The sequence below is a fragment of the Athene noctua genome, chromosome 2 (assembly GCF_965140245.1).
Source record: "Athene noctua chromosome 2, bAthNoc1.hap1.1, whole genome shotgun sequence".
NCBI lineage: Eukaryota > Metazoa > Chordata > Aves > Strigiformes > Strigidae > Athene > Athene noctua.
The window spans coordinates 47,578,583-47,603,798 of NC_134038.1; the positions used below are offsets into that span (position 1 = coordinate 47,578,583).

At 37.2% G+C, this 25,216-nt stretch overlaps 1 protein-coding gene across 1 annotated transcript in view; it reads right to left on the reverse strand.

The window, feature by feature from the left end:
- ASXL3 (ASXL transcriptional regulator 3) overlaps positions 1 to 25,216 on the reverse strand; it is a 132,861-nt gene that overhangs the window by 9,544 nt on the left and 98,101 nt on the right. Inside the window, exons 9-10 of the mRNA XM_074899018.1 lie at positions 4,184 to 4,280; positions 3,613 to 3,718 (exon numbers count right to left, since the gene is read on the reverse strand). Of these exons, the coding sequence (XP_074755119.1) occupies positions 3,613 to 3,718; positions 4,184 to 4,280 (203 nt within the window). The remainder of the gene's footprint in view (positions 1 to 3,612; positions 3,719 to 4,183; positions 4,281 to 25,216) is intronic.

Genomic DNA, 25,216 nt, shown 5'->3' on the forward strand with positions numbered 1-25,216 from the left:
AATAGTAGAAAATACACAAAAGCTTGGTTGGAAACCTTAAAAGGTCTTAAGAATCTTATAATCTAATTAATAGAAGTTTGATCTCTGTTCTCATTTTAATAAGAAAACAAAGAATAATATGGAAATAAGTGAGCATAAAAGATTCAGAAATTATCAAAGCAAGATAACTTGTCAATTTGCAGCAGAGGATACAGAGATCACATAGACCCATGTATATGAAAGTACAGAATAAATGTAAAACCTCAGAATTTGTGGTTGCGCATTTTACAAATACTGAACAGATGCATTACAGGGATAGCTGTAAATGCAAAAAAGAGAGGAAACAAATCTACTGCATTACTGAAAACTGAATCAGCGGTCTGTTTTCTTTAGCTGACTTACATCACGAAAAGATATTGCCTGATAGTTATCTTTAAGGAATGACAATCAGCAAAGGAATGAAGGATGGAATAAAGGTGATTGCAACTGTCACATGGACACTACACAAATACACATTTTCTAGTAACATATTGAAGAGGAGGAAGCGTAAGAAAATCAAGATAATGCAGAATTAAGACCAGCAGAACACGTACTGAATTTTAATAGTTTTTATGCAGTACTGGAAATACCACTATCTTGAAGAAGATGCTGCAGTGAAGAAAAAGGCTTTCAAAGGAGAAGGCTCAAGATCAGCATGTTTAAGGCAATCTCAGAGTGCAAGATAAACAGCTGATCCATCTTCTTCCTTAGAGAAAAAGACACCCAAAGTTTGCAAAACAGCACAGAAATATAAGGACAGCAGTAAACAGCCATCTGTAAAAGTGCTAAGGACAGGACTCAACTGGTAAAGGGCAGTAGTCAAATAAAAAAAAACAGTTTCTCAAAGATATAAGGATGCTGATATTCTACTGCTGTGATAAATAGTACTGGGGAAAATAAATAAAAAAAATAATGAAGGATTAAATCAGCAATAAAATGTAGGGGAGGTCTACCCAAAACTAAAGCTCTGATTTAGTGAGCTTGCAGTTCTATCCTGACAAGTAACTCTCTCCAAAGTGGAAAAAGAAATAATATATCGAACAATAGAGTATAACCCTTGTAATCCTGGGGCAGCAAGTCAGAAGAATGTGGATTTCTGGCAACACGCATCAGCTGATCCTAGACAAATGACTACAGAATGAAGTTTTTGCTTTTTAAAAAAGTCAGAGAAAGGAAAAACGAACAAGTATGAGGAAGAGGAGAGATCATAAATGGATGAAAGTAAACTACAACTGACAGTCCCATGATAAACAGCCTGTGTACAGATAAGAGCAAACACAAGAAACATAATGTGCAGAACCAACATGCAAGAAGCACTCTAAGGCGTTTGAATGCCGTGAACTGGGGAGTGTGAAAAAATGTTTACAAAGATTCTGCATCTATTAATGGTCCTTCTCTACGTATAAGGTGAAACTTGAATTTACTTATGGAATATTAAAAGATCAAATTAGCTGAAGTCAGAACAAAAATACCACACTGACTGTAAAGTAAGCAAGTTAGACTGCAAGAGAGATCTGTTTTGCAGACAGTGCACATGAGAAGTAGCTCAGGAAGCTTTCAAAATCTGCTACTTCAGTTGAATCAACATAGCTGAAAAGAGACAAAGCCCAATCATATTCAAAGCAAGTTTAAAAACCAAAGTGAAAAAAGGTGAGAGAACTTAGAAAAGGTGGAAACTACAGCAAAAACTACCATTCAAGTCAGTAAATAATGAGAAAAAGTACTTAAATCTGGCCAAGCAGCAAAGAGGTAGAATCTACCTACATAATAGCCAGGAAGAAGAATGCAAGTGAAACAACACAAGCTGGTGAAAGGGCAGGGGGGACCAGATTTAATACTGTAGTCAAAATGGAAATTATGTGCAATATGACATTTTGCATAACAATGTTGATGTCAGGAACCTATCAACCCAAATGACATGTATCACTGCAGACTGAATAATTATCTGCCAACCATTACAGTGTCCAGCATTCAGCTAGCACGGCAGGACTGCTGGCTCTGTAAAATTATGAGTAGTGTTCTCCGTGCATGTGACAGTCATTTGTGACTGAGAAATAGGCTTCAGCTAGAGCGAGCTGCTCATGTTTTGCTGGTACTAAACTTCTACTTCTTGTGGAAGGCCCTATGCCAATACCTTACACACCCCCTTCCTTCATGAAAGGTTGGTAACCAACTCTGCTCTTGACATGCATAATGAAAAGCCATTGTACTCCTTATCTAAAAACCTAATTAATATTTTTTGATACTAAAGGGATCAACGCCTGGACTACATTGAGGTCTTAAAGCTATGAAGAAGAAATGAAGAACCTGACAATAAGAAAGTCTGCCATATTAAGACCCAAAATTTCCATTATATCTAAAGATACAGTGGTGTAGAAATAGTATTCACAATGGGAGAAAGCACGTAGTCAGGACGTGCAAAATAAAGTATTAAAACGGATCTGTCCATTTGCTGCCTTGTTTTCACTACATTTCCCAGTGGTCCAAGGCAGTGAATTGTGAGAAGTAGCACTGTTACTGCAGAAATACTTTAGTTAAGGCCTTAATCTTTAAGTTAATCACTTATATGAAGGGTTCCCTGTGCCCTGAACTTTCTAAGTAAAAAACCCATGTAATAACAAAACAAAGACATCTCATGTGACGATAGTTCCCATGGAACAGTTTTGGCTGCTAAGTATTATGCATAAATTCCATTAAAACATACCTGAAAACAATTTAAAAAAAAATCAGTAATTTTTAAAGAATGTTTATAATAATTAATATTTTTAATACTTAATATTTTTTAAAACAGAGATGTAATTCTAAGTATTGATGGTTTAACTTTTTAAAGCAATTTTTGAAAGGAAGATTTCTGAATTTTAAGAAGATGTGAATTTCCTTAAATTTTTATTAAAAAAAAAAATCCCTGGTTACAAGAACTGAATCTTCAGCTGCTACAGAACGCCACATCTGTATCATCAATAAAATTGTGCTGACTTGCACAATTGTGCACCTGGAATGATACTATCTAATTCATTTTAGTCAGTTAAGCTTATTTATTCTTTGCATCTCACTTCTAAAATTAGACTAGTCATTGTCACTTTCATTTGTCTCTAGCCAGTATTTCTTTTATGTCATATTCTACTCCAGCAAAGGGCCATATCAATCAAACAATAAAAATTATTTGATTTTAGAAACTCTGCAACTAGCTTAGAAAAAATAAAATAAATAAAAACACACTACAGAAATATCTCTGCTGGTCTTCTAGTCTATAGGAGCTGTATTTATATTTTGCAGGAGGGAAGAATTACCCCAATGCTATTTTTTAAAAGATAATTAGAAAATACTTGCATGCTTGGGCCTTGTGTCTTAAGCTCTCCTTGGAATGAATTTTTACGGATGAGTTATGAACCTTTAAAAATGCAACTGTAATGCAAGTACAGACACACCACTATAATTCTATCCCCAACTTCTTATACTGGGGAATAACTGCCTTTGATAACTGCTTTATTAAGTTTTACAGCATATGACTGTGCCATGTGAAGCAGAGAATTATATTTTCATTTCCTCCTAAAAGAAAATAATAAAAATGCTTTTATTTGCTTCAATACTTACTTTTCACCATAAAACCTTTCAAAGAATTTTTCTTTCCAAGGTTCTGTTTTCTTTTCCTTCTCAATCTCTTGTCTGATGCGCAACTGCATTTCTGGTGTAAATTCTCCTAAAAAACAAATACTAACATATTGAATAAAAGTTGTCATGGATTAATTTATTAAGGGTAGTTATAAATTACAGAGATGACATACAGTGATTTGTTACAGTCAGTCAACAATTCCAAATGAAAATAATGAAAACCAAAAGCGAGTGTGACATAGAAATATTTAGTTTACCATATAACATCAGTATTTCAAAAGTATATTGGTAGGATTTAGTTGCATGCATTTATGTTTCCAAGGCTGGCAGTGATGAGAATGCTTGGGGTTTTTTTTAAACTGTCAAAATAAGCTGCCACAGCTAGCTGTAAAAATGTACACTAAATTCAAAATGGAATCAGCAATTTTTCTGTTGCTGAATTACTGGTATATTATACTTTTTATTCTAAAAGTATTTTTCAAATGTAGAAACAGAGACATTCTTCATAAAAACAATTAACCTTTGGTAGATCTGAGAACAAGTAGAGAGTTACCTTCTGCCAATCGCTGTTTCCACCCTTGTGCTGCATATGCGAAGAATTCATTATTTAGAGCAGAACTACTGAGGCGCAAAACTCCATCACTTCCCATCTAGAAAATAAGCCGATGGTAGCAGAAGATAGTGTCAGAAATAGTGTCAGCTAAGATTACATAAAAGCAGAGTTCCAATTAAAGGGAATGGGAAGGGATAGGGAGTGGGAATAACAAAGAAAATTACCTACTACTACTAAACCAGCATTTTCATTAAAGTCGTTACTGTAAGTGCAAGCGGGCTAATCCAGCACCAGTGTGTTCTCTTCAGTCATCAGTATTACTGATGATAACTCAGTTTACAACTGATTGATGTGTTTTAATCACAGACCTCTATCTTGAGCCTATGTCTAGAGCTATTGTACACAATCAAAAATCAAGATCATTATTATGCATCTGCCTGGAATATGGTACAAACCAAATTATTTAAATGTAATGAAGACAGTAATTTTGCTGTTTCTAAATAAAACTAACACTCATGTTACCTAATATGCTGCACTGGCAGAAGAGTGGATGACAGGTAACATTAATGAAATAACTGGTGTAAACTCAGCACTAAAACTAAAACCAGCTGTACAAATAATTTCATAGGCATCAATAGTGAAAATTATGGAAGAACATTATAATTATTTTTATTTTCTACATATGTCAAACATTAAATGATAAAACACCATTAAAAGTCTTAATCACAGTAATTTCTACAATAACTTTTAAAAGCAATCAAACTATTGAGCTTTCTTTTACCATAAAAAAAATGTTTATTTTCAGGTTGTGAGGATATGTCTGACTATTGGATGAATTCTAATAACTGAAAAAAGTAATTATATAAAAGAGATTAGCAGTGGGTATGACCTCTAGCATAGTAAATAAACAGATAATAAAAACAAGCTCGTAAATAAAGAGAAAGGGAGCAAACAGTAAAAGAGGTAACGTTACTAGAACACTCTAATTATTTTACATCCTTTAAGGTAACTAGGAGATAATATTTGACACCACCATTTGTGATCTAGCAGTGAAACCCAGCACATTTTCCAGCATATTAACACATGTTCTAGCTACGCAATATCCCCTAATTCTCAGTGCTTGTTTCAGACTGGAGCCAGAAAAAAGCAGATGTGTAGTAACATTAAATTATATTTAGCTGTATCTCCCTCACTGAGCTCTATATTTCACTGATAATACTGGCCCTACTTTCAGATCAGTCTTTGCTCATTTACTCATTGCCTAGCTGACATCCTGTCCCACAATAATCTCATAGGAGTAAACCAGAAAGATGTGAAGTATTAAAAACAGAAATAGAGTGATAAGCATGGATTCTGAAAAACAGGCAATACTAAAGGCATTTGATTACAGCAAGAAAACAGTATGTACATGGTACCAGGGTCCCTCAACAGGATATGAACCTACAGTACTGCTGTCCGTGATTTCCTGCATTGTTTTGCCAACAAGTTATAGGATTTGCATTCAAGTAGGGTGGATATATAATGCCTCTAACGCTTCTCATGATGTGGGTTGTGGAACCCGTGCATATTAATTACAGATAGGCTATGACTAATACTGAAACTGGAGAAAAACTGGAAAGGTACAGTGAAACATACAGCAGAAACAGCAAGAAAATAAAATCAGTGAGACAAGAGAAAGGGCATAAAGAACATGTACTGACTGTATAAATCAAACTGGTATGACACATTTTCTTCTTCCTGCACAAATGAACTTTTCCAGAAATATTTAAATTCCAGAATGAATATATTAAGTGACATTTTCCATACCAGCGCATCTTGCAACTGAACAAACCTTACACAACAAAACAACACACAATTTCTTAAAAAGGTAAAATGAGAAGTTCCAAGGAAAAGAATCACAAGTTACTAAATAAACATTTTTTTTGTTCCTGAAAGAAAGGTGCTGAAGCTACCTTCAGTTTCAACATAAAAAGAGATGAAATAGTAACATCCACTCATGTCAATGTAGGTTCTACTCCAAACTTCAGTAAATACAACATTTTCTCCCTAAGCCTGACAGTGTTTTGCAGGAAAGAGTAATACAGACATGGAATTGTTATTATCATATTTAACCTCATTTAACCTCAGGTGGACTCTGAAAGACACGGTCCTCCTGAAACTCCACTGCTTAGCTGATGGCAGTGTAGCTGTAACACTAGGCAGATCAACAAATCTCATAGGAATGTAATAATTCGCAGACAATAATTTTCTGTTAAATCAGCAAGATGATCCAATTTATCCTAAGGCCATACAATCATTACATCTCATGCAAAGTTGGAATGTACCACAAGAGGCGGAAAGAGAATGCCACTTTTCAGCATGAAACTGTAGCCAAGTGTGATTGAGCTGTTTCACTAGGCTGCATAAATCAAGAGCATTCTGAAGACTGCCAAGCTATATTATCATGTGAATACAAGAAGAACAGTATTAGTTTAGTTGTAACCCTGTTGTTGTAAGGACAGGAGAAAAGCAAGCTTTGTAGGAAGAGTTACTGCATATTTTCTTTTATTGACTAATGTACTTGGGAAAAAGTGCCAAGTTTTTTGGTGCACAATTTCTTTTAAGGTGTGAAAAATAAACTGCAAACCCCAAGCTAAATGCTAGAAAGAGGTTTGACCAAATTCAAAAGTTAACTCCACCTGAGAGAAAAGCACAGGCTGAAACTTCAGAACAGAAAGCAAATGCTAGCAAGGTCATAGGTAAAGTTTATTAGTTCTTGTGGACCAGAAAAGAATGCCAAGTAGTGGTAAAAAAATGCCAACCTGTAGAAGAAAAAAGGAGGAAAAAAAGCAACTAGAAGAATAGCAGAAAGGAAGAATTAGAAGATTGCAGTGGGTTATCTAAGAAAAAAAATTAGTATAGGTCAACTAGCAATGGAACAACAGATCATTTGTGAACTGCACTGGAAAACAGGTGCATGTTGCACTGACCACTTTAAATATTAACTGTAACAGCTTGTAAGTATTAAGGAATTATGTTCACAAGATCAAAAATATGATGTTAAAGATGCTTAGGTTAAAAGAACAAACTCAAGAAGAAGCCACTGCTGACTTCATGATAGTCACTGCCTTTGATGAACTGACAAGAGAAGGACCTTTCCTGAGACCTGTGTTCATGGGGTCACACAACTCATGGAAGTTTTAAGTAGCTGGAACGGCCGAAATCTAGACAGAAGAGCATATAATGATACTGAAGGTGGAAACACAGTAATTAATTAGAGGAGAAGCTTCCCGTGATCTATTTTAACATGATATGAAAGAATAATTTCAGGCTAAAACACTATGGAGAGATGCATGAAAGTAGTCATCATTATTTAGACTTGGTACACATAACCTAGGGTAAGAGATACCCATGGAAAAACATGTAGGAAATAAAGAGTTGGCCAGCCTCAGTGAATTTCTTCCTAAGAAATTTGAGATCAAAGAAAACCTGTGCTGGGAATACAACAGGAAGAATTTATTCAGTCAGTTAAAGCTCAAAGAGAAAAGGATGAGGACAAAAAAACTAAAGGAACTCATAATGGTCAAAGAGCTAAAGTCAATGAGACAGAAATTTTCAAAATGTTGTGAGAAGAAAAAATTACTAAGCAGAAAGCAGATCCACTAGTAAATGAGGAAAACAACCCAAACTAAACTAACAAGAAGTTCGATCATTTAGGTATTTCTGATTCACTTAAAGATTTCTATACAGGGAAAAAAGTTTGAACAAGTTAGAACAGACACAAAATGAGCAATTTTATATCTATTTGTTTTGAAACAATCGAAACAACACCACTAACAAAGATGTTTTAGTCCTTTTCTCAATACCCTAGTCATGTGAAATGACATTTTTTTCTGCTCTGTTAAAACTTGGAAAGACTCTGAATTCTTCCTCTTACGGTGTTAGTTAACAGCCTCTACTGAAATCTTTTCTTACCTCACCCAGAGAACACATTTTTACCAAAGTCCAAAAGTTAAAGTGGAAATTCAAAAGTTTGAAGCCAAAGGGTATATTTACTTCTCTATGCTCTGATGAAAGAGACAGCTCAATTAACCACTAGGTCTAAATTAGAATTTGAAGAAACATGCCAATAAAGCAGTTCTTAAATATACTGTTAATTTTTATGGTATTTAAAAAATGCTGTCCAACAGAGACAGTGTGTTAATGAGCTGGAACAACAAACATTTATTGGAAAGTTTTATTCTGTTGAGCTTTAAATTTCTGTTTTTCTGATTAGGCACAATGGTAGAATTATGTTTTCTAATTAATACTTCTGTGAAGAATTCACAATGGCTTTTAAAAGTTTCTCTTTTTATTGAAAGCAAAAACACCCACATGCAACCCCAAAACATATCCGCTAAAGCGTGACATCTGTTTGCATTAAAAAGCAAATGTTAAATCTTAAAAGGAACTGAGTCAACTTTCTATGAATAACTATTTAAATTATTTTCCTCCAAGTTCCACTGAAAATTCTCTTCTGACAATAAGGCAGGGATTATTTCTGTAGCTCAACCTGAAGATGCACACTGGTGGTTTAGTAGGGAAACAGCAAGTACCGCACAGGTGTGTACTAGTAGGTTATCTGTTCTTGGCTAGAATGTTTACAGAAAGAGAATTAGCAAATATATTATTTCTGTCTTTTAAATGTTTCAAAATTCTCCTAATGTATTTATAAAACTATTAATGATACATAGTTCCTGTGTAGTATGCAAAATCAGCAAGAGAAGTGAAGATTCATCCAAATTAAGTGTTCAGTACCACTCAAGAAATTATACACTTTCTACAAATTCCTACTAACCCTCTTCTGTGCTTTTATATTTTATCTTGGCAGAAGAACAGTCCTAGAATTCAGAGATTTTCCCAGAGGTACGTAAAAGGAATTATGTGCAAAAGATGGAAGGTATGTGAAAATACATTTTGACACTTCTGCATTAAAGCTTTGAAAATATTAAAAATGAAAAATTTAGCAGCATTTATATCACATACAGAAAAAAAAATTACATTTTATTTATGTATGTGAAGAGACACCACTGCTGTTTTGTAACATGGAACAAATGTTCCAGTACTGGGCACAGTATCAAACTGACCTGTGATGAATGTACAGAGCAAATGCAGCATCTGAAGATGCCACAACCTTAGTGACTGACTTTCTGAAGGCAGACACGTTGGAGAGCTGGCTATACAACATGCCAGGCCTAGCTCGTTTTATTCTTGACGATCATAGAACAAAAGTTCACAGGTGACAGGGAAGACCACTATCTGTATTTCTGCCACAAAATCTCTAATACTAAGGGAACTCCCTCCAAGAAAGAGAACTGTTTGAGTCCAAGTACACAGAAATAAACACTCCATTTAGGTACTCTGTATCATCACTCTGGAAGAGCTTCTCTACTTCCACTAACAGTAAAGGAAGCACAAAGAAGATGAAACTCCTAATTAGGGCCTCTACATTTGCTGCCTAAGCCAGTCAGCAACCAAAATCCAAAGAGAACATCAACAGATATGTCTGTAGCGTACCACATGCTCTCTTGCTCCACAAAATCCCCAAAGCATTAAAAATTGCTATCAAATCTAGTAAAAAGTGATAGTAAGCTTTGGAAGAGATTGCAACCACACAATGCATGTCTCAACATGCATGAGATTCTACCAATTGGACATTCTCTGAATGCAGACTACTGTGAACCAGGTGAATACTTTGGAACACACACTTTAGTGACTAATTTTTGTGCTTTTCTTAGACATCCATTATATTGTGTAGGCCAACCATGTCCAAATTCATGTTTGTTGATCCCATAAATTTCCACCACTTCTTACTGGTAATCATGAAGTCTGATGCATTTATTGTTCCTTCATGCCACAGTGTCTTTGTCAGCAAAAAAAAGATCTTATGGTGTTTAACACTAAGCTTGGTGGTTCATGTTGTAACAAGAGTGAACTGCCTTCTCTTTTGAAGTCCTCACTTTTTAAAATAGGCTACCTACTCAGACTACTTTAGCCACCCAAATACAGATGTAAGCAATAACTATTTATAGCTATCAACTATATTAATAGGCCTGAGACTTTTTCAAGACTTATGAAGCAGTGTGTCTAAGACAGAATGCAAAAATAAGTTTGGCCAAATTGTGCTGGTTTTGGTTTGGATGCAGCTAATTTTCTCCATAGTAGTTGTTATAGAGCTATGTTTTTTATTTGTGCTGAAAACAGTGTTGATAACACAGGAATGTTTTCCTTATTGCTGAGCAGTGCTTCCACAGGGTCAGGCCTTTTCTGCTTCTCACACCACCTCACCACTGAATAGGCTAGGGGTGCACAAGAAGTTGGGAGGGGACACAACCGGGACAGCTGACCCCAACTGACCAAAGGGATATCCCATACATGACATGAGATGCCATGCTCAGCAGTAAAAATCTGGGGGAAGAAGAATGAAATGGAGGACGTTCAGAGTGATGGCGTTTGTGTTCCCAAGTAATTGTTACACATGATAGAGCCCTGCTTTCCTGGAGATGGCTGAACACCTGCCTGTTGATGGGAAGTGGTGAATTAATTCCTTGTTTTGATTTACTTGTGTGTGCGGCTTTTGCTTTACCTGTTAAACTGGTTTTTTATCTCAATCTATGAGTTTTCTCACTTTTACCCTTCCAATTCTCTCCCCCATCCCACTGGGGGGAAGTGAGCGAGCAGCTGTAGCTGTGTGGGGCTTAGTTGCTGGCTGGGGTTAAACTACAACACCAATTCACAAGCAGGTCCCAGGTATCAAGTATCTTTTTACACCACCAAAACTGGATGCTTGCCACCTGTGATCAGTGGCTTTAGGCCACTACTTAGAAGTGCTTTTGGGATTTTTTGAGGGGGTGAATAGGAGTGATTGCTAGCAGTCATAAAAAAAACAATATCCAAACTTAGACTTTAAAAACTATCCTTGATGACAAAGATTAATATTTGCTATTAATGATTTCTATAGTGTTAGTGCCAAAAGCATACAAGCCTTAAACTCTACAGCTCTATACAAATGTAACTTAAAAAGTAATGGAGGGTGGTGGCATTCCTGGCTGGAATTCAGTTTAAGATTAAAACAATCTATGTAAACGTCTAGACGTGGCCTAGGTTTCCTACTGCCTATTACAGTCAACAGAGGTCTAGCCGATGCAGTGAACAGAGCCCAGAGGACTATCTGGCTGACCAGCAAGTCAGCATCTACTTTGCAGTGAGACAAATAGTTCCTCAGGCTCTTTGTTCGTGTACTGACTCAATCTGCATTGTCTGTAATGGGAGTTTAGACACTTAGCACACTTGCAGACATAGAATTTAGGATGTCTTCATTTAGGGGTGAATCCTATCTGTGTCAAACAGCTCAGAAACTGGATACAGGAAAGTTACAAAGAGGAAACATACTGCAACAACAGACAAGAGTAACAACAAAATCAATGACCAAATTAACTACGGTTAATGCTTATAAAGCATAGCATTGAAGACAAGGCAATGTGTTTCTAAAGGCCATCTACCTTGTCATTAACTATGAAGAACTTAAAAAAGACACATTTTGTCACACAGAGCAGAACTAGATATAAGCTCTGCAGATACATTCGGACAAAATGTTCCATGTATAAGCAGTGACAGCATGCTCCTGAGCACTGACACAACAGCTATAAACCCACATCTGCTACACTGGACACCAAAGACTACATTCTTATTCCCCTTGAACAGCATGTTTAAAATGGGCACATGTAATTTTAAACAGGTAGTCTCAGACATGGGTAACTAGTTTACATGTGTGACTGGCGAATTTGAAATTCAGATGCAACAGCACAATGCACCCAAGCATACCATCAGAGAATAAAAAATTCTCTCTATGCTAAACCCGCCAAACCTTTATATGATCTTTATATACAGAGCAAGGTAATCCCAAAATTAGAGCCTGTTCTGGAAAAAGAGGAACCAATCCGAAAAACAGGTTAAGAAAAGCCAGTGCTCCTGGTGTCCAAGAGACTCACCACCTCCAAAGGAGATTCCAAGGGGCGGGCGAGGGCAACAGAGCATATCTGATGAACCTCATGAAGGTCTTGGTAGGTATGATGCCTGAAAAATCTACCCATTTCACTGGTTATTAAAGTTTGATGTCCATCTACCTTCAATCTAAGAATAGGGCCAGAAATAGGTGCTATAGGCAGAACACCTTTGGCTTCTTCACCCATGGAGTGATGACCTAAGAAGGTTTAGAGATACAGCAATAGGTAAGCAAAGATGGAAAACAGCCCTCACAGAGGAAAGGGACATCCTGTAAAGACAGACTTGCTAATTTCTCCAAAATTTTAATGCCGTATTTATATACGTGGCCCAAGAGTATGGGCAAATCAAATCAAATAAAATACTGTTCTGTGGACCACTGCCAAAACAAGTTTATTTATAAAAGGAGCAGTTAAAGAAGGGGCCAGTGTGATGACAGTGGTACATTTCTCTCAGTCTTTGATGGTTAAACACTAATGCAAGAACTACAAATGGTATGTAGGAGGACTTGGAAGATTTAGTTGACAATCAGCATTTTGACTTAAAGGGCAAAATGGACATCTGATAATTCATACGACTGACAGTAATAAAAGAGTAAAGGTTGTTTGGGAAAAAAAGAAGAAATGGCAACGCAATAAAAAAATATAGGTGTTTTAAGTAGGCATACTTTCATAAATGCAGAAGTAGTTGGGAGAATCCCCAAGAACATGGTGCTAGTGAAAAAGGAGTTAAAGAAAACTCACAGTTCTTTAAATAAACAATACTGACCACAGGGAGTGCAAAGCCTCCTGCAAAGGAATAATGGGGACTGTACAATGAGACCACATTGTCTTAGTTTGGACCTCACTGTTGATCTCACAGCATGCAGGGAATGGAAATGAGGTCAACTTACTAAGCAAGAATCCCACAGCAGAACATGGGATAATGGGCTGAAATTAGACGCAGTTGGCAAGGGACACATCAAACTCCAGAAGAAATAATTCCAGAGAACGTACTAAGAAAATACATTAGGGGCAAAAAGATGATGAAAGAAAAAGTCCACTGTGCAACACAGAGGAAAAACTAGAGGGATATGGAGACAAAGCTAATGTTCATACTGCCTTTTTTGCAACTTTCTTCACCACAAATCTGCTGCATTGAAGTGCTTAATACAATTAACACCAGCAACAAAAGGTAAAAGGGTAAGATCACACTCTTGAACAAGCAAGGAGCTGAATATATATTACTTAAATGCATTCAAATCACCTGGGCTTGATGGACTAGCCTGTTAAATGTCCACTTATGAAACTATTTCTCAACTGTTAAAAGACAGATTTCAGAGCAGTGAAGAGGACAACTGCAAAATTATATGTGCTAGCTATATGTCACATCTGTATCACCTGTGTCTAAAGGAGATAAGCACAGCTAAAGACTTACAGATTAAGCCAGCTTTGGAATAAGTCTATGGCCTACACACGGACAACCGATTCTTTTTTGAGATGCCCTAGGGTGTCCTAAGATATTCATATGGATACATCCTGAGTAGATACAACCCAGAACCTAGACGGAACCTATAACCTTTTGAAGAAGTTGGGTACTGCACTACATACCACAGCACATCTCAATCGACACAAGAAGCCTATGTTTAAATATCTTGCTTGCTCCCCGTCTTCAAGCTCTGAAGAGATCTGCAATGATTAAAGCACAAGATAACACACTATACACAGCTGCCTAGAAGCTAACGAGGAGCCGAGCAACAGCCAACACAGATTTGTCAAGAATAGGTCACGCCAAGTCAGTCTATTTTCTTTCTGATAGCATAAAAAGCCTTGTGATACAGAAGAGAAACAGCACAAGTTTTATATCTTGATTTTAACAATGCTGTGTCACATGACATTTTCTTAAGCAAAGCTAGGATATATGAATTGTACAAATTGCTACAGAAATACTCAGAAATCTGCTTAGGGAACTATTGTTTATTTATTATCAGCTAGGAGGCTGTATTTCAGGGGCATGAGAAAAAAAAAAGAAGGAATTTGCAAATAACATCAGTCAGACGGGGACTGAGTACACTGAAACCTACAACTAAAACTCATCAGAATTCTCTTGATGGATTTGAGAATTACTTTGGAAACAATACAGATCAGTAGGGCATTGCAATAGTGGCAAATGCAGAAGTTTCAGACTCTCGTAGTAATACATAACAAGAGAAATACAAAATGAAGAAACTAAGCAGCTATGCAGTGCCTCTGTAGAAGCACATGGGCTGAACACAAACTGAATGTAAGTCAACCTTCCCATAAAATTACAAAGAAGGTAAGCACAATGCTGGAAGTTATAAATGGCAGTACTGTGTAGAAACACAGAAATCAGTTCTGCTCTCCTTGGTGTTACTTATCACTTGAGCTGGAGTTACACATTCGATTCTGATTGTTGCAACTCAGAACTGGTACAAAGTCCAAAGGAGACAAATGAGGTTGAGCACAGATTTAAGGTCCTAGATCTACAAAGACTATATTAATAAGGGCTGCTTCTCAAGAAAAAGAAAGAGGGAGATGGGGAATGGGTTACTGCCTTCATGTTTGAAGGCTATTGCAAAATGAACACAGTAATCTCCGTGCTCTCCATGTAGATGCCAAACTGAACAAAGAATAATAGTCAGAATTGCAGTGAGAGAGATTCAGATTAGACAGTGAGAAGAACAGTGAAAACTTTCTAACAGTGAAAACAATAAGCACTAAATTTATTTGGAGAGGCTGTGAATTCCCCATCACTGAACAGCCAAAAAACCTTTTAGACAATATCTATCAAGAATAACAGACATTGTTGATTCTGCCTTAGTATAGAGAAGACTAGATAAATTGTCTTTTTCTTTGCATATTTTCTATGTCAAGATATAAAAGATGCTAAAGAAGTTTAAAAATAAATGAGTGCTTCACGGTTTTCAAATTGCAGTCTATTACATTACCATTAAAAGAAAACTAAAAACACTTTTGCAGGCATTTCTCTTCTGGCCAAGTCAGTCCTTGCATTCTGTCTTCAAGGCCTCTAGCCTCTTAACGCCCTTCCAATGGAGTCACTTGATGCAATCTAGAGTAATTGATCACAGCTCATGATTCATATCGGAAACAACCACTCATTTGGACAGAATGACCTTCAGAAACACTGCGATTTCATAAGATGATGGCTTAGCTTTGCCTGCATGTGATTTTAACCTTAAATTGCAAATAATTCCAGAATATCTTAAATGGATGTCACAGCACGGAGCATTGCACTGTCTTCTGACTCTGCTTGTATTGCAGACACACTCTCTCAGTTTCTGGAATTATCTTTCTCGAGCACAATCCCGTCATATCAGCCACCAGAATTATGCTTCATGATGACTGGAAGGAGCAGTTGATATTGTAGCTTGAGGCATATTAAAAGCCAAGTTAGAAACTTTTTGTTCTTGAGGCTGAATGTGGCATCCTTATAGAACAGACTTCTCATTAAGCCCAAGAGTCAGAAATTATCGTTGGGAAATGAAAAATGGCTGCAGAGAGTAGCATTATAAAGGCACATACTTCGTCCATACCAATGCTTTCTAAAAAAATATTACCATTGCAAAATGGACAAGGCACTAAAAAGGGGAGCAGATCTTACTCCTCTATGTGCTCTTGTCAGTTTCTGGACTGTTTAATTTCTGACTCAGATTCTTCAGAAACTAACAAGATCTGCGTGCACTTATGTAAGACTAAATTCTATATAACACTGCAAAACAATGATTCTCCTGTTCATTAATTTGGCTAACAACCTGAGAACCAATTATGTCAAGGAGTTCTCCACAGCTAGAGCTCTCCCTGTGAAGTAATAGTTGGCAATTAAAAAACTTAACTTTTATCCATCTGAAAAATACTTTTAAGTGAACTTGCATGTATTTCCAGTATGAAAATCATTGATGAAGTTTCTCTATTTCCTACAGAATACTGCTGACTGTTCAAGTATGCCATTACCTATCTAAAAGTTATTTTTCCACTTATACAACTATCATTCAAAGTGATTGTGATAAATGAGACCAAACTAAAAGGATGCTCTAACAGTTGGCAAGTCTATAATAGAGAATGAGTGTGAATGTGCTTGGGTAAGAAAAGGAAAAGCAGCTGTAACTGTCACAAAAAAATCTTTAAGTTCTGTTAAACAATGGCTGCATTTCTGATGATGGTGTTTCTGCTACACAACTCAATGTTAAGCAAAGTTTTTCATCAGTCAGTAATATGTGAGTGGTACCATATGGTAACAATATCAGATCAAATCTGAGGTTGAACTAACCCTTGATAATTGCAAGGAATAGATCATGTAGAGAAAGCTTGTGAAAGATCACATAATAGGCAATTACTAGAAAAGCTGTCAAATAAAAAATTTCTATTTCTATTTAGCTCAGCTGGCATAAGACTGAAAAAGGGAATTTTTATTTTCCCTAAATATTTCAGTCTACTTATGGCTACTACTTGTATGTATGCATCCACCATCTCCTATTTATATCAGTTAAACTCTATTTATATCACTTAACTGCCAGAATCAATGCTAACTCCTCGTATGCAAAAGACTTCCATGGGTTAGTTGCCTATTGTATGAAATACAGAGTTATTAAAGTTGCCACTCTTCACATTTAATTTGGCTCTGGTAGATTAAAAAGCCCAAATTCAGTAATTTTTCTTTAGAACTTTTTTTTACAGCTCATCTAAATTTTGGTGCCCTTCTCTGGATTCTTTCCACAGCTTCCGAAGTAAACTGGCCATGCTTAATATTCAAGATGATGACTTAATACTATTTATTTAATGAAAGGGTATTTTCTTTAGTGCAGCTTCCCTGTTGTTGCTTAAAGGTTGACTGAACAGATGTTTCTGCTGAGCTGTCCATAATCATGACCATATCTTCTTTTCAAATCTGGTTTAGAAACTAGCAATGGAATAACCCACATCATTATTTCCAGTGCAAAATGATGTATGCTTTCCTACACTAGAGTCCCACTGCCACCATTAAGCTTCAATGTCTAGCCTAGACTACCTTACTGTAGAACTCCTCCAGTACTGGATTACCTCCAAACTTCTGGGTAAACCTCAAATGGTAAGGGAAATGGCCACAAAAAGACAGCTCAAGAGCCCACAGGAAGCAACTGCAGGTGTAATAGATAATTTGTATTTCCTTCAGAATTGGCAAGGAAGCAGAATTTGGAGATCCAGAAAAAGGAACTATATGGGGATAAACCACTGGCACTACCAGGACCTGAAAAAAAACCAAAACTGTGTGAGAGGCCCCAATAGGAAAGTTGAGAACAGCGAAATAGAAACACCTTGAATTCAAGCTGCCACACAGTAACAGCAAAATAAAAACAGTGGACTTCAAAAACTTATTAGATTAGTAGCTGCACACGTTTGGTTCAAGAAATAAAGAGTTCTGCAAATTCTTTACAGAAATGATGCTAAGGCAAAGTACACCCTTGCAAATTATGTCAGTGTAGGGAAAAAAAAAATAAAAATAGACAGGAATCTAAAGCACAAGACCAGAAAGAACCAGATTGAACGTACTAACCTGGCCGTATTATTAAACTATAATAATACACTTCAGATGGGGATAAAAATCAGGGGGCAGGCAAAAAATGAGATATACTAACAAAGGAAAACAAGAATACTAACACATCATCTTAAATCACAATAAAGAATTAGACCATTACTGAACGCATGCTGTGTTTGTACTTCTCCAGATTTTCACACATACAGAATGTAGATTTCAAATCCGGGGTGGGGGGGGAGAGGAAATAAACAATAAGCCCAGAAGATTACAAAAAAATGATCACCAACCAGGATGGACCTTTGAAAAAATTATATCAATCTACATGCTTTCTCTGATAGGTCTGAGGAAAAAGCAGTAGATATCACCTACAGAATCATACATAGAATCATGTGGGTTGGGCATGACTTCCAGAGGTCATGAAATTTTCAAAGCCATTCCACTTAGAGCAGCTTGTTTAGGGCCTTGCCCACTTAAGTTCAGTGTATCTCTGAGAATAAAGCTTCCACAGCCTCTCTGGACAATCTCTTCCAGTGCTTAACCACCCTTGCTGTGAAAATATGTTTCCTGATAATGAAATTAGAATTTCTCACATTGCAGCTTTCCATCACCTCTAATGCTATTACTGTGTGCCTCCAAGAAGAGCTCTATCTTTTCTACAACCTCCCATTAGATCCCCTCGCAGCCTCCTCTTGTCCTCTGTGAACAAATCCAACTCTCATGTGTTACAGTCCTTTTATCATCTTGGTAGCCCTCCACTCGACTTGCTCCAATATGTCAATGTCTTTCTTGAAAGAAAGGGTATCAATAACCACTTCTCTTGACCTTCTGGCTGTGGTCCTGCTCATTCAGCCCAGGATGCTGCCAGTCTTCTTCACTGCCAGGGTTCAGTGCTGGCTCTTATTTGACTTACTGCCTACCAAGACACCAGGATTCTTTTAGCCTTTTTTGAAGATGGGTACAACTTTCCTTTCTCATTGGGGAACTTTCTCATTCTCATTGGGGACCTTCCCTGATCTCCATGGCCTTTCAAAGATAATAGAGAGTTGCCTCGCACAGACATTACCCGGTTTTCTCAGCATCCTTAGATGCAGTCTGTTGTGTCCCATGGATTTTTATGGGTCAAGTTCTTGCAAGTAATCTTGACTTGGCCTTTATCTACTGTTGGCAGTTCCCCTCTTTGAATGCTTTTACAAAGTTCAGAGGTCTGGGAGATCTTGCTGGTGAAAATGGAGGCAAAGAAGGCGTTATGTCAGCTGCATATGTGTTCATAGTCAATAAATCACACACAGACACCCAGTAACAGTCCCAAATTTTCTTTGTTCAGTCTACTACCACTTAATTCTTCACTCCTCTCAGGATCTTGAACTCCACAGTCACTATAGCTATGGCTAGCACGGCCATTTATTATTACACCCCTAACCAGCTATTCTATGCTATCAAACAGCAGATTTAACTGTGCCTATTCCATTACCAGAGTCAAGAAGTACCTTGCCACCCTCCAGTAATCTCCCTGTATGCATTCCATTGTGTTGCCCTTCTGGAGATAAGAGGGAGGTTAAAGTCCCCTTAAGAACCAGGTGTGTGATGCAGACTTCCTCAAGCTATTTAAAGAGTTTATCCACTTTCTCACCCTATCAGAGAATAGTTGAGGTTAGAAGGGACCTCTGGAAGTGGTCATCTTGCCCAAGCCCCTTGCTCAAGCAGGGTCATGTAGAGCCAGTTGCCCAAGACCATGTCCAGGTGGCTTTTGAGTATCTCCATGGATGGAGAATCTACAACCTCCCTAGGCAACCTGTGCCCTCATTAAAAAAAAGTTTTACCTTATGTTCATCGGAATCTCCTGTCTTTTGGTTTTTGCCCCCTGACTCTGGTTCTGTCACATCCTTCCTTCAGGTATTTGTACACTTTGGTAAGATTCCCCTGATCCTTCTCTTCTCTAGGCTAAGTCCCAGTTCTCAAAGGCCTTTCCTCATAAAAGAGATGCTCCAGTCCCTTAATCCTCTCAGTGGCCCTTCACTGTAGTCTGCAGTAGCTCCATCTCTCTCTACTGGGGAGCTCAGAACTGGACAAAGTACTCTAGGTGTGGCCTTACCAATGCTGAGTTAGATCGGATGGTCTAGCAAACTCCCAACACAGTGATGTCCATGCCACTTGACTCTCCTCTGACCCTGACCCCTAAGATCTGAACCAGACTGTAATCCATCCAGCAGAAGAGCTCCATACACATACACCACTCCCCTTGAGGGCAACCACTCCCCTTGTCTTCTCTACTGTCTTTTCTCAAAAGAAGCAAATTTTTGTCAATGGTTTTGATAGACATAAAAAAAAGGGAGGAGAAACATGCAGAAAAAGGCACAGTATAATATTGGAGAGGAGCAAAAAAAAGGAGGGGAATCAATAGTAAAGGACTTGGTAATTACCAAGTGTAATACAAAATGTTGATGATTTCAGGTCTTGAGGACACAGATGGTAGGAATGTGGAAGAAGTAACGCAGTTGGAAGCTACAGAACATTTAAAAAAACAGACAGGGCTTGCCAAAAAACAGAGGCAAAAGGATAGCAACTGTTTCTTTGCCTGAAGATAAGGAATACTTAGAGGCTCATCTCAAACACAAAAATACATGCACACATTTACATACAGTGCTATTGACTTTGAAGAAAAAATCTATCCTTTCTTAAAACAGTTTCTATGTACTTAAAGCCAACAATGCAAGAGGTTCTGAGTTTAAAGTAGCTAAACAGGAGTATCAGAAAATTGCTTCTGACAAGACGCAACTACCAGGACTGTTTTGCTGTTGTGACCACAAAACAGTTATAAGTAAAACGGAGAAGTACACAAAGTACACAATACAGATACATCCAACACAAAGGAATACAGTAGACAGCAATACATGGATTCACTTAAGAGCTGATCCCAGAACAACAAACTCAGCCACCTCAACTTCATGTTTTAGGTAGGTGACACGGAGAGATACCAGCTCACACTACGTCTCTCATGGCAGTTCTGATTTAACACAACCCGAGTGCTAATGTTCTTTCTGTATAATCTCTCTTCCATGGCCCTACTTTTTTGCAGCAGAGTATAACCTGATGCAGAATATGGCTAAGTTTTATTAATTTCTGATTATGAAGTTATCAGTCCTTATAAGAAAAACTCTTGTCATTCTCAGCTGATCATCGACGTAACATAAACAGTCTGTCCTCAAACGTAATATGAAAAGACAGATTCTGAAGGCAGATGGTGAAAGCAATTCTGAATATTACTTTAGTCCTTTAAACACCAACCAGACTAAACTTAGAAGTAAATCAAAGGATGAAAAAGAGAGTATCTACCTCTATAGGAATAATTGGTTCAGACAAGAAGAGAAAAGGAAGAAGAGTCTTTTAAAGAAAGAGACAAAGACTTTTTCCATCTTCACTAAAGTGGGAAATATGCCGAGTAAGACTGAAGAATTACAAACATATGTTTTCAAAATGAAATGTGACTTGTTAATTTAGACCTTGTCTAAATCAAGAAGACAAGTGGGATAGCTATATTCATTCCAATACACTGTAGTGTCAAAAAAGACAATAGAATCCAATCTGGATGAGCTCAGATGCAAGAAATTAAATGAATTTAAGGACACTAATAAATCTGGCAAAATGAAAACATAAAGCATTGTTTTAAAATGAAGCAAAACCCAAGCAAAATATAAGGAAAACCGGAATATGCAGCATACAGTACCTTCTAACTGCATTCAAATTACAGAAATTACAATTAAAATTTATTTTTCTATTACATACATCACACAAGTACCAATCCCAAGCATGTCAAGACATGCAACAAACAATAAGTATTTATAAAGGTGCTAGGAGAGGCAAATAAGCCTGGAAAAAGAAAGGGTAAAATAGGAAATCATATATTAGATCATGATCAAGGCAAGCATGTATGAAACTTGTTTAAAAAAAGATGCTTGGAGACTTTGATTAAGTAAAACATTAAATTATCCAGCAATGCTCACATGTTGGGGAAGGTACAGGAAAAGATATAAATAGCCAGGGTCTATTCATCTAGCTTTTGATAAAAATGAAAGAATATACCTTTGACTCTGGGAAGCAGAAACTGAGGGGATGTTACACATGAACATCTAAAATTAGTCATTTTTGATGAGTGTCATAAATGAAAACCCTGCATCCAATCCCTTTTCTCTAGGCATTAGAAAACATTGCCCTTCTGTGCAAAAAAATGGCTGTATGTCCTTAAGACAAGAGAGAACAACCTAAAGGAAATTTGAGTTTCAATAATTCAAAGACAAAGAATACCAATCCTATGAAATACTTAGGAAAAAAACCCTCAACCTCTTTTTCCCTTTTTTATTTAAGCAAAACAAATATACTAAAAAAGGTAGGGGAAAGGGGTGGATTGAGGGGAAGGGGGGTAGGGAGAGAGGAGGGGGGAAGAGGGAAGGGGGGGGGAGAAAGGAAAGGAGAGAGAGGAGTAGAGGGGGAGAGATGGGAAGATTGTGGCAGAAGCATGGATGGATCACTTCTGCTTGCTCTTCTTTTCACTGCACCTCCATCCAACATTCTGTTTCAAGTCCTTGTCTGTCTTCATATTCAGAACTGTCAGGAATATTCTGTTCTCCATTTAATTCCAGTGCAGCCCTACAGTGGCAACACTGGAGGCACTGCAGACCAACTCATATCACATAATTATTAGCACTTTGCAAGGAAGGAAGAGCTGAAACACTACACACTGCAGCAGTGCAATGCAACCTTAATAGCTACATAATTTGAAGCATGACAGTCCCCCGTGATCATATATGTTACCATTGACATCCACATATTAATTATACTCTCATAACGCAGCTCCTAGCACAAAGTCGTTTAAAAAGGCACTCATGCAAGTACTTTCCCACTGGAAGAGAGGTGTTTTATCAATTATTTTCTCTTTATAAAAAGTACTAATAATTCTGTCAAATGTAAACAGAACTGGTATTGCATACAAGGTCCTCTCTTTTTTAAGCACTAAGACTGTGCACTGTATTTTATAAAATTTGTCTGGATGGAGGGAAGGAGAGGGGTACAAAAGCTTCACTAGCTTGCTTCAGAACAACCATGAGCACAGGGTCCCTCACACATCAGAAGGACTTATGGAAAAGGATGATGCAGAGAGTTGTGGCTCTTTGCATTTTCAGCTTTCAGTGGGCACAGCACCATTGCTCTGTCCTGCTAGATGTTCTGAGTTGAGCCTTGCTACAGACAAAAGCAATTGCAATAGTTCTGCTAACACCTCTGCAAAACCTGTTCATAAAGGTGAGACATGCTTTAAATGTGACAAGCCAGGGCTTTAGAAATGAAACAAGAACTACCACAACATGGATGTGGCATGGTGGAAAACACTGATTCACACTTCTGAAATACAGTGACCAAGCCTGCAGAAATACAAAAACATGACACTTAATCAAAAATGTAAAGCCTCCTATCCACACATGTAGAAGTACTGATATTGAGGAGGACCTGTAAGGATTACTGCAAACAAGAATTCCATTACCACATCAATCAGAGCAGCCAGACTGCAATGCAATTGCAGTAAGCCTTAGTGGACTGCGCTAGGGAAGCTAAAAGAGTATTCCTGTAGCTAAAGCCAACAGGGGTTTTTAAGTAAAATCCTTCAGCCTTCGACTCATGTAAAATGAAACTGATGTTTGTTGTTAATACATGACTGGGAAATGTGCAGATACACCATCCATACAGCTGTGTCTGGTAAAAAAGGTATTAACTTGCAGCACAAGGACAGAGGGGCCAGCTGGGTTAGTAACCTCTCTGAACACCCCTGGCTAGCCAAGTTCAGGAATCAGAGCCCCAGAATCTTATTAAAAAGGCAGCTTAAATGCTCTGGAATTTCTTCATCCATCTAGTCTATAAGATACCTACATTAAAACTACCCTAATAAAGCTGTACAAATAAAGCACATTCCAACAACACCACGCTATCCACATTAACCAATAAAACCAAAGAAAAAATGTCAGTTAAAGGGAGAAATGGGACATAAAATGACCTTCAATTACTACACACACAGGGGTGCCAATCTAACAGCTTTTTAAATATGCTTAGGTACAGAAGACATATGTTACATTTAACCTTCTATTGCAAGTGTTCTCTGAACTAAGTGCTTTTGTCATAACCCTAAAACTACTTCAGTGTAAAACTCAAACATTTACAGGAACATAACAATAAATATTTGAAAGCTACTGATGATAGAGAATTGAAAAGGAAATCTAAAACGTTGCAGTATTAGCAGAAAAGGCAGCTCAGTAAGCTAAGGTAACCATTTAGCTACTACTACAGAATAATTCTATGGAGAGAAATGTAAAACAAACGTGGGAGCAAATAATACACACAAGAATGATTTTTGCAGTTTGGATGTCTTATAAAGAAAATGCTGGAAAAGTCCAATAGCAAATATAATCCTCAAGTACTGATGAAGTTAAAGCAAGCAGGAAGACGGTTACACTGCTACAAGGAAGGAACTGTGAAAATAAAGCTTTGCTTACTCTCTTTTAATATAAAATGAATATACAGTAAGATAAATACTAAATAGTATTTATTTTATTCATTATTCTTTAAGTGTCAGAATGGCACATGCCAGACCTTGTCTTTTACAAGCATAAGAGTTTTGTGTATTATTCATTACCCGCTCTCCACTGCAGAACTCAAGTTGATGTGCTTGGGAGTAGGAGTAATTTGTGCACATCAAAAACAATGGTTACCTTTTGTTATCATTGCTCAAATGGTAGGAACAAATATTAAGCTGATTCATACTACATGAAAGCAAAGAGGTTTTGAAATGGAATTCTGTAGATAACCTCCCCCAAATTACTTCTAACGATTTTAAACAGAAAATCACTGACATCAAGCTGTGCTTTTTTTCAATGCAAGGTGAGAGGGAATCTTTGCAAGGTGATATAATCAACCTAGAAGTGCCAGCATCAACCTAAATTGAGTAGGCGAAGACAGAAACACAGAACCTGCACTGACCTTAAAATGACAGGATGCTGTAATGCTATCACATAAAAACAATACTGGCACTGCCCCAAGAGGAAGCTATTCTTTTCAGATTCACCGATTTAGAAATTAAAAGAAAGAGTTTAAGGTGGGTTTTGACCCACTTTAGAATCTTTTGATTTCTATGTCATGTTTTTCTTTCTAGTACGCTGGCTTACTATAAACCTGAAATATTCACAGGCACTTCTGCAATACTGCATGGCTTAAGTATCTCCTTAAGAATATTTAAGTTTATGATTTTGAATTTAAGTAACTACCTTGACTATCTATAAACTAGATTGATTCAGAAAATAAAATAAAAGATTGGTAAATTTCTTTCATAAAACAAGTAAAGCTAAGACAAGATATAATTTTTACTAGGATATCCTCTATTGTTTTAGATGCTCTTCATAAGTAGGTTTGAGTCAGATAAAATGGCACTGCAACATAACA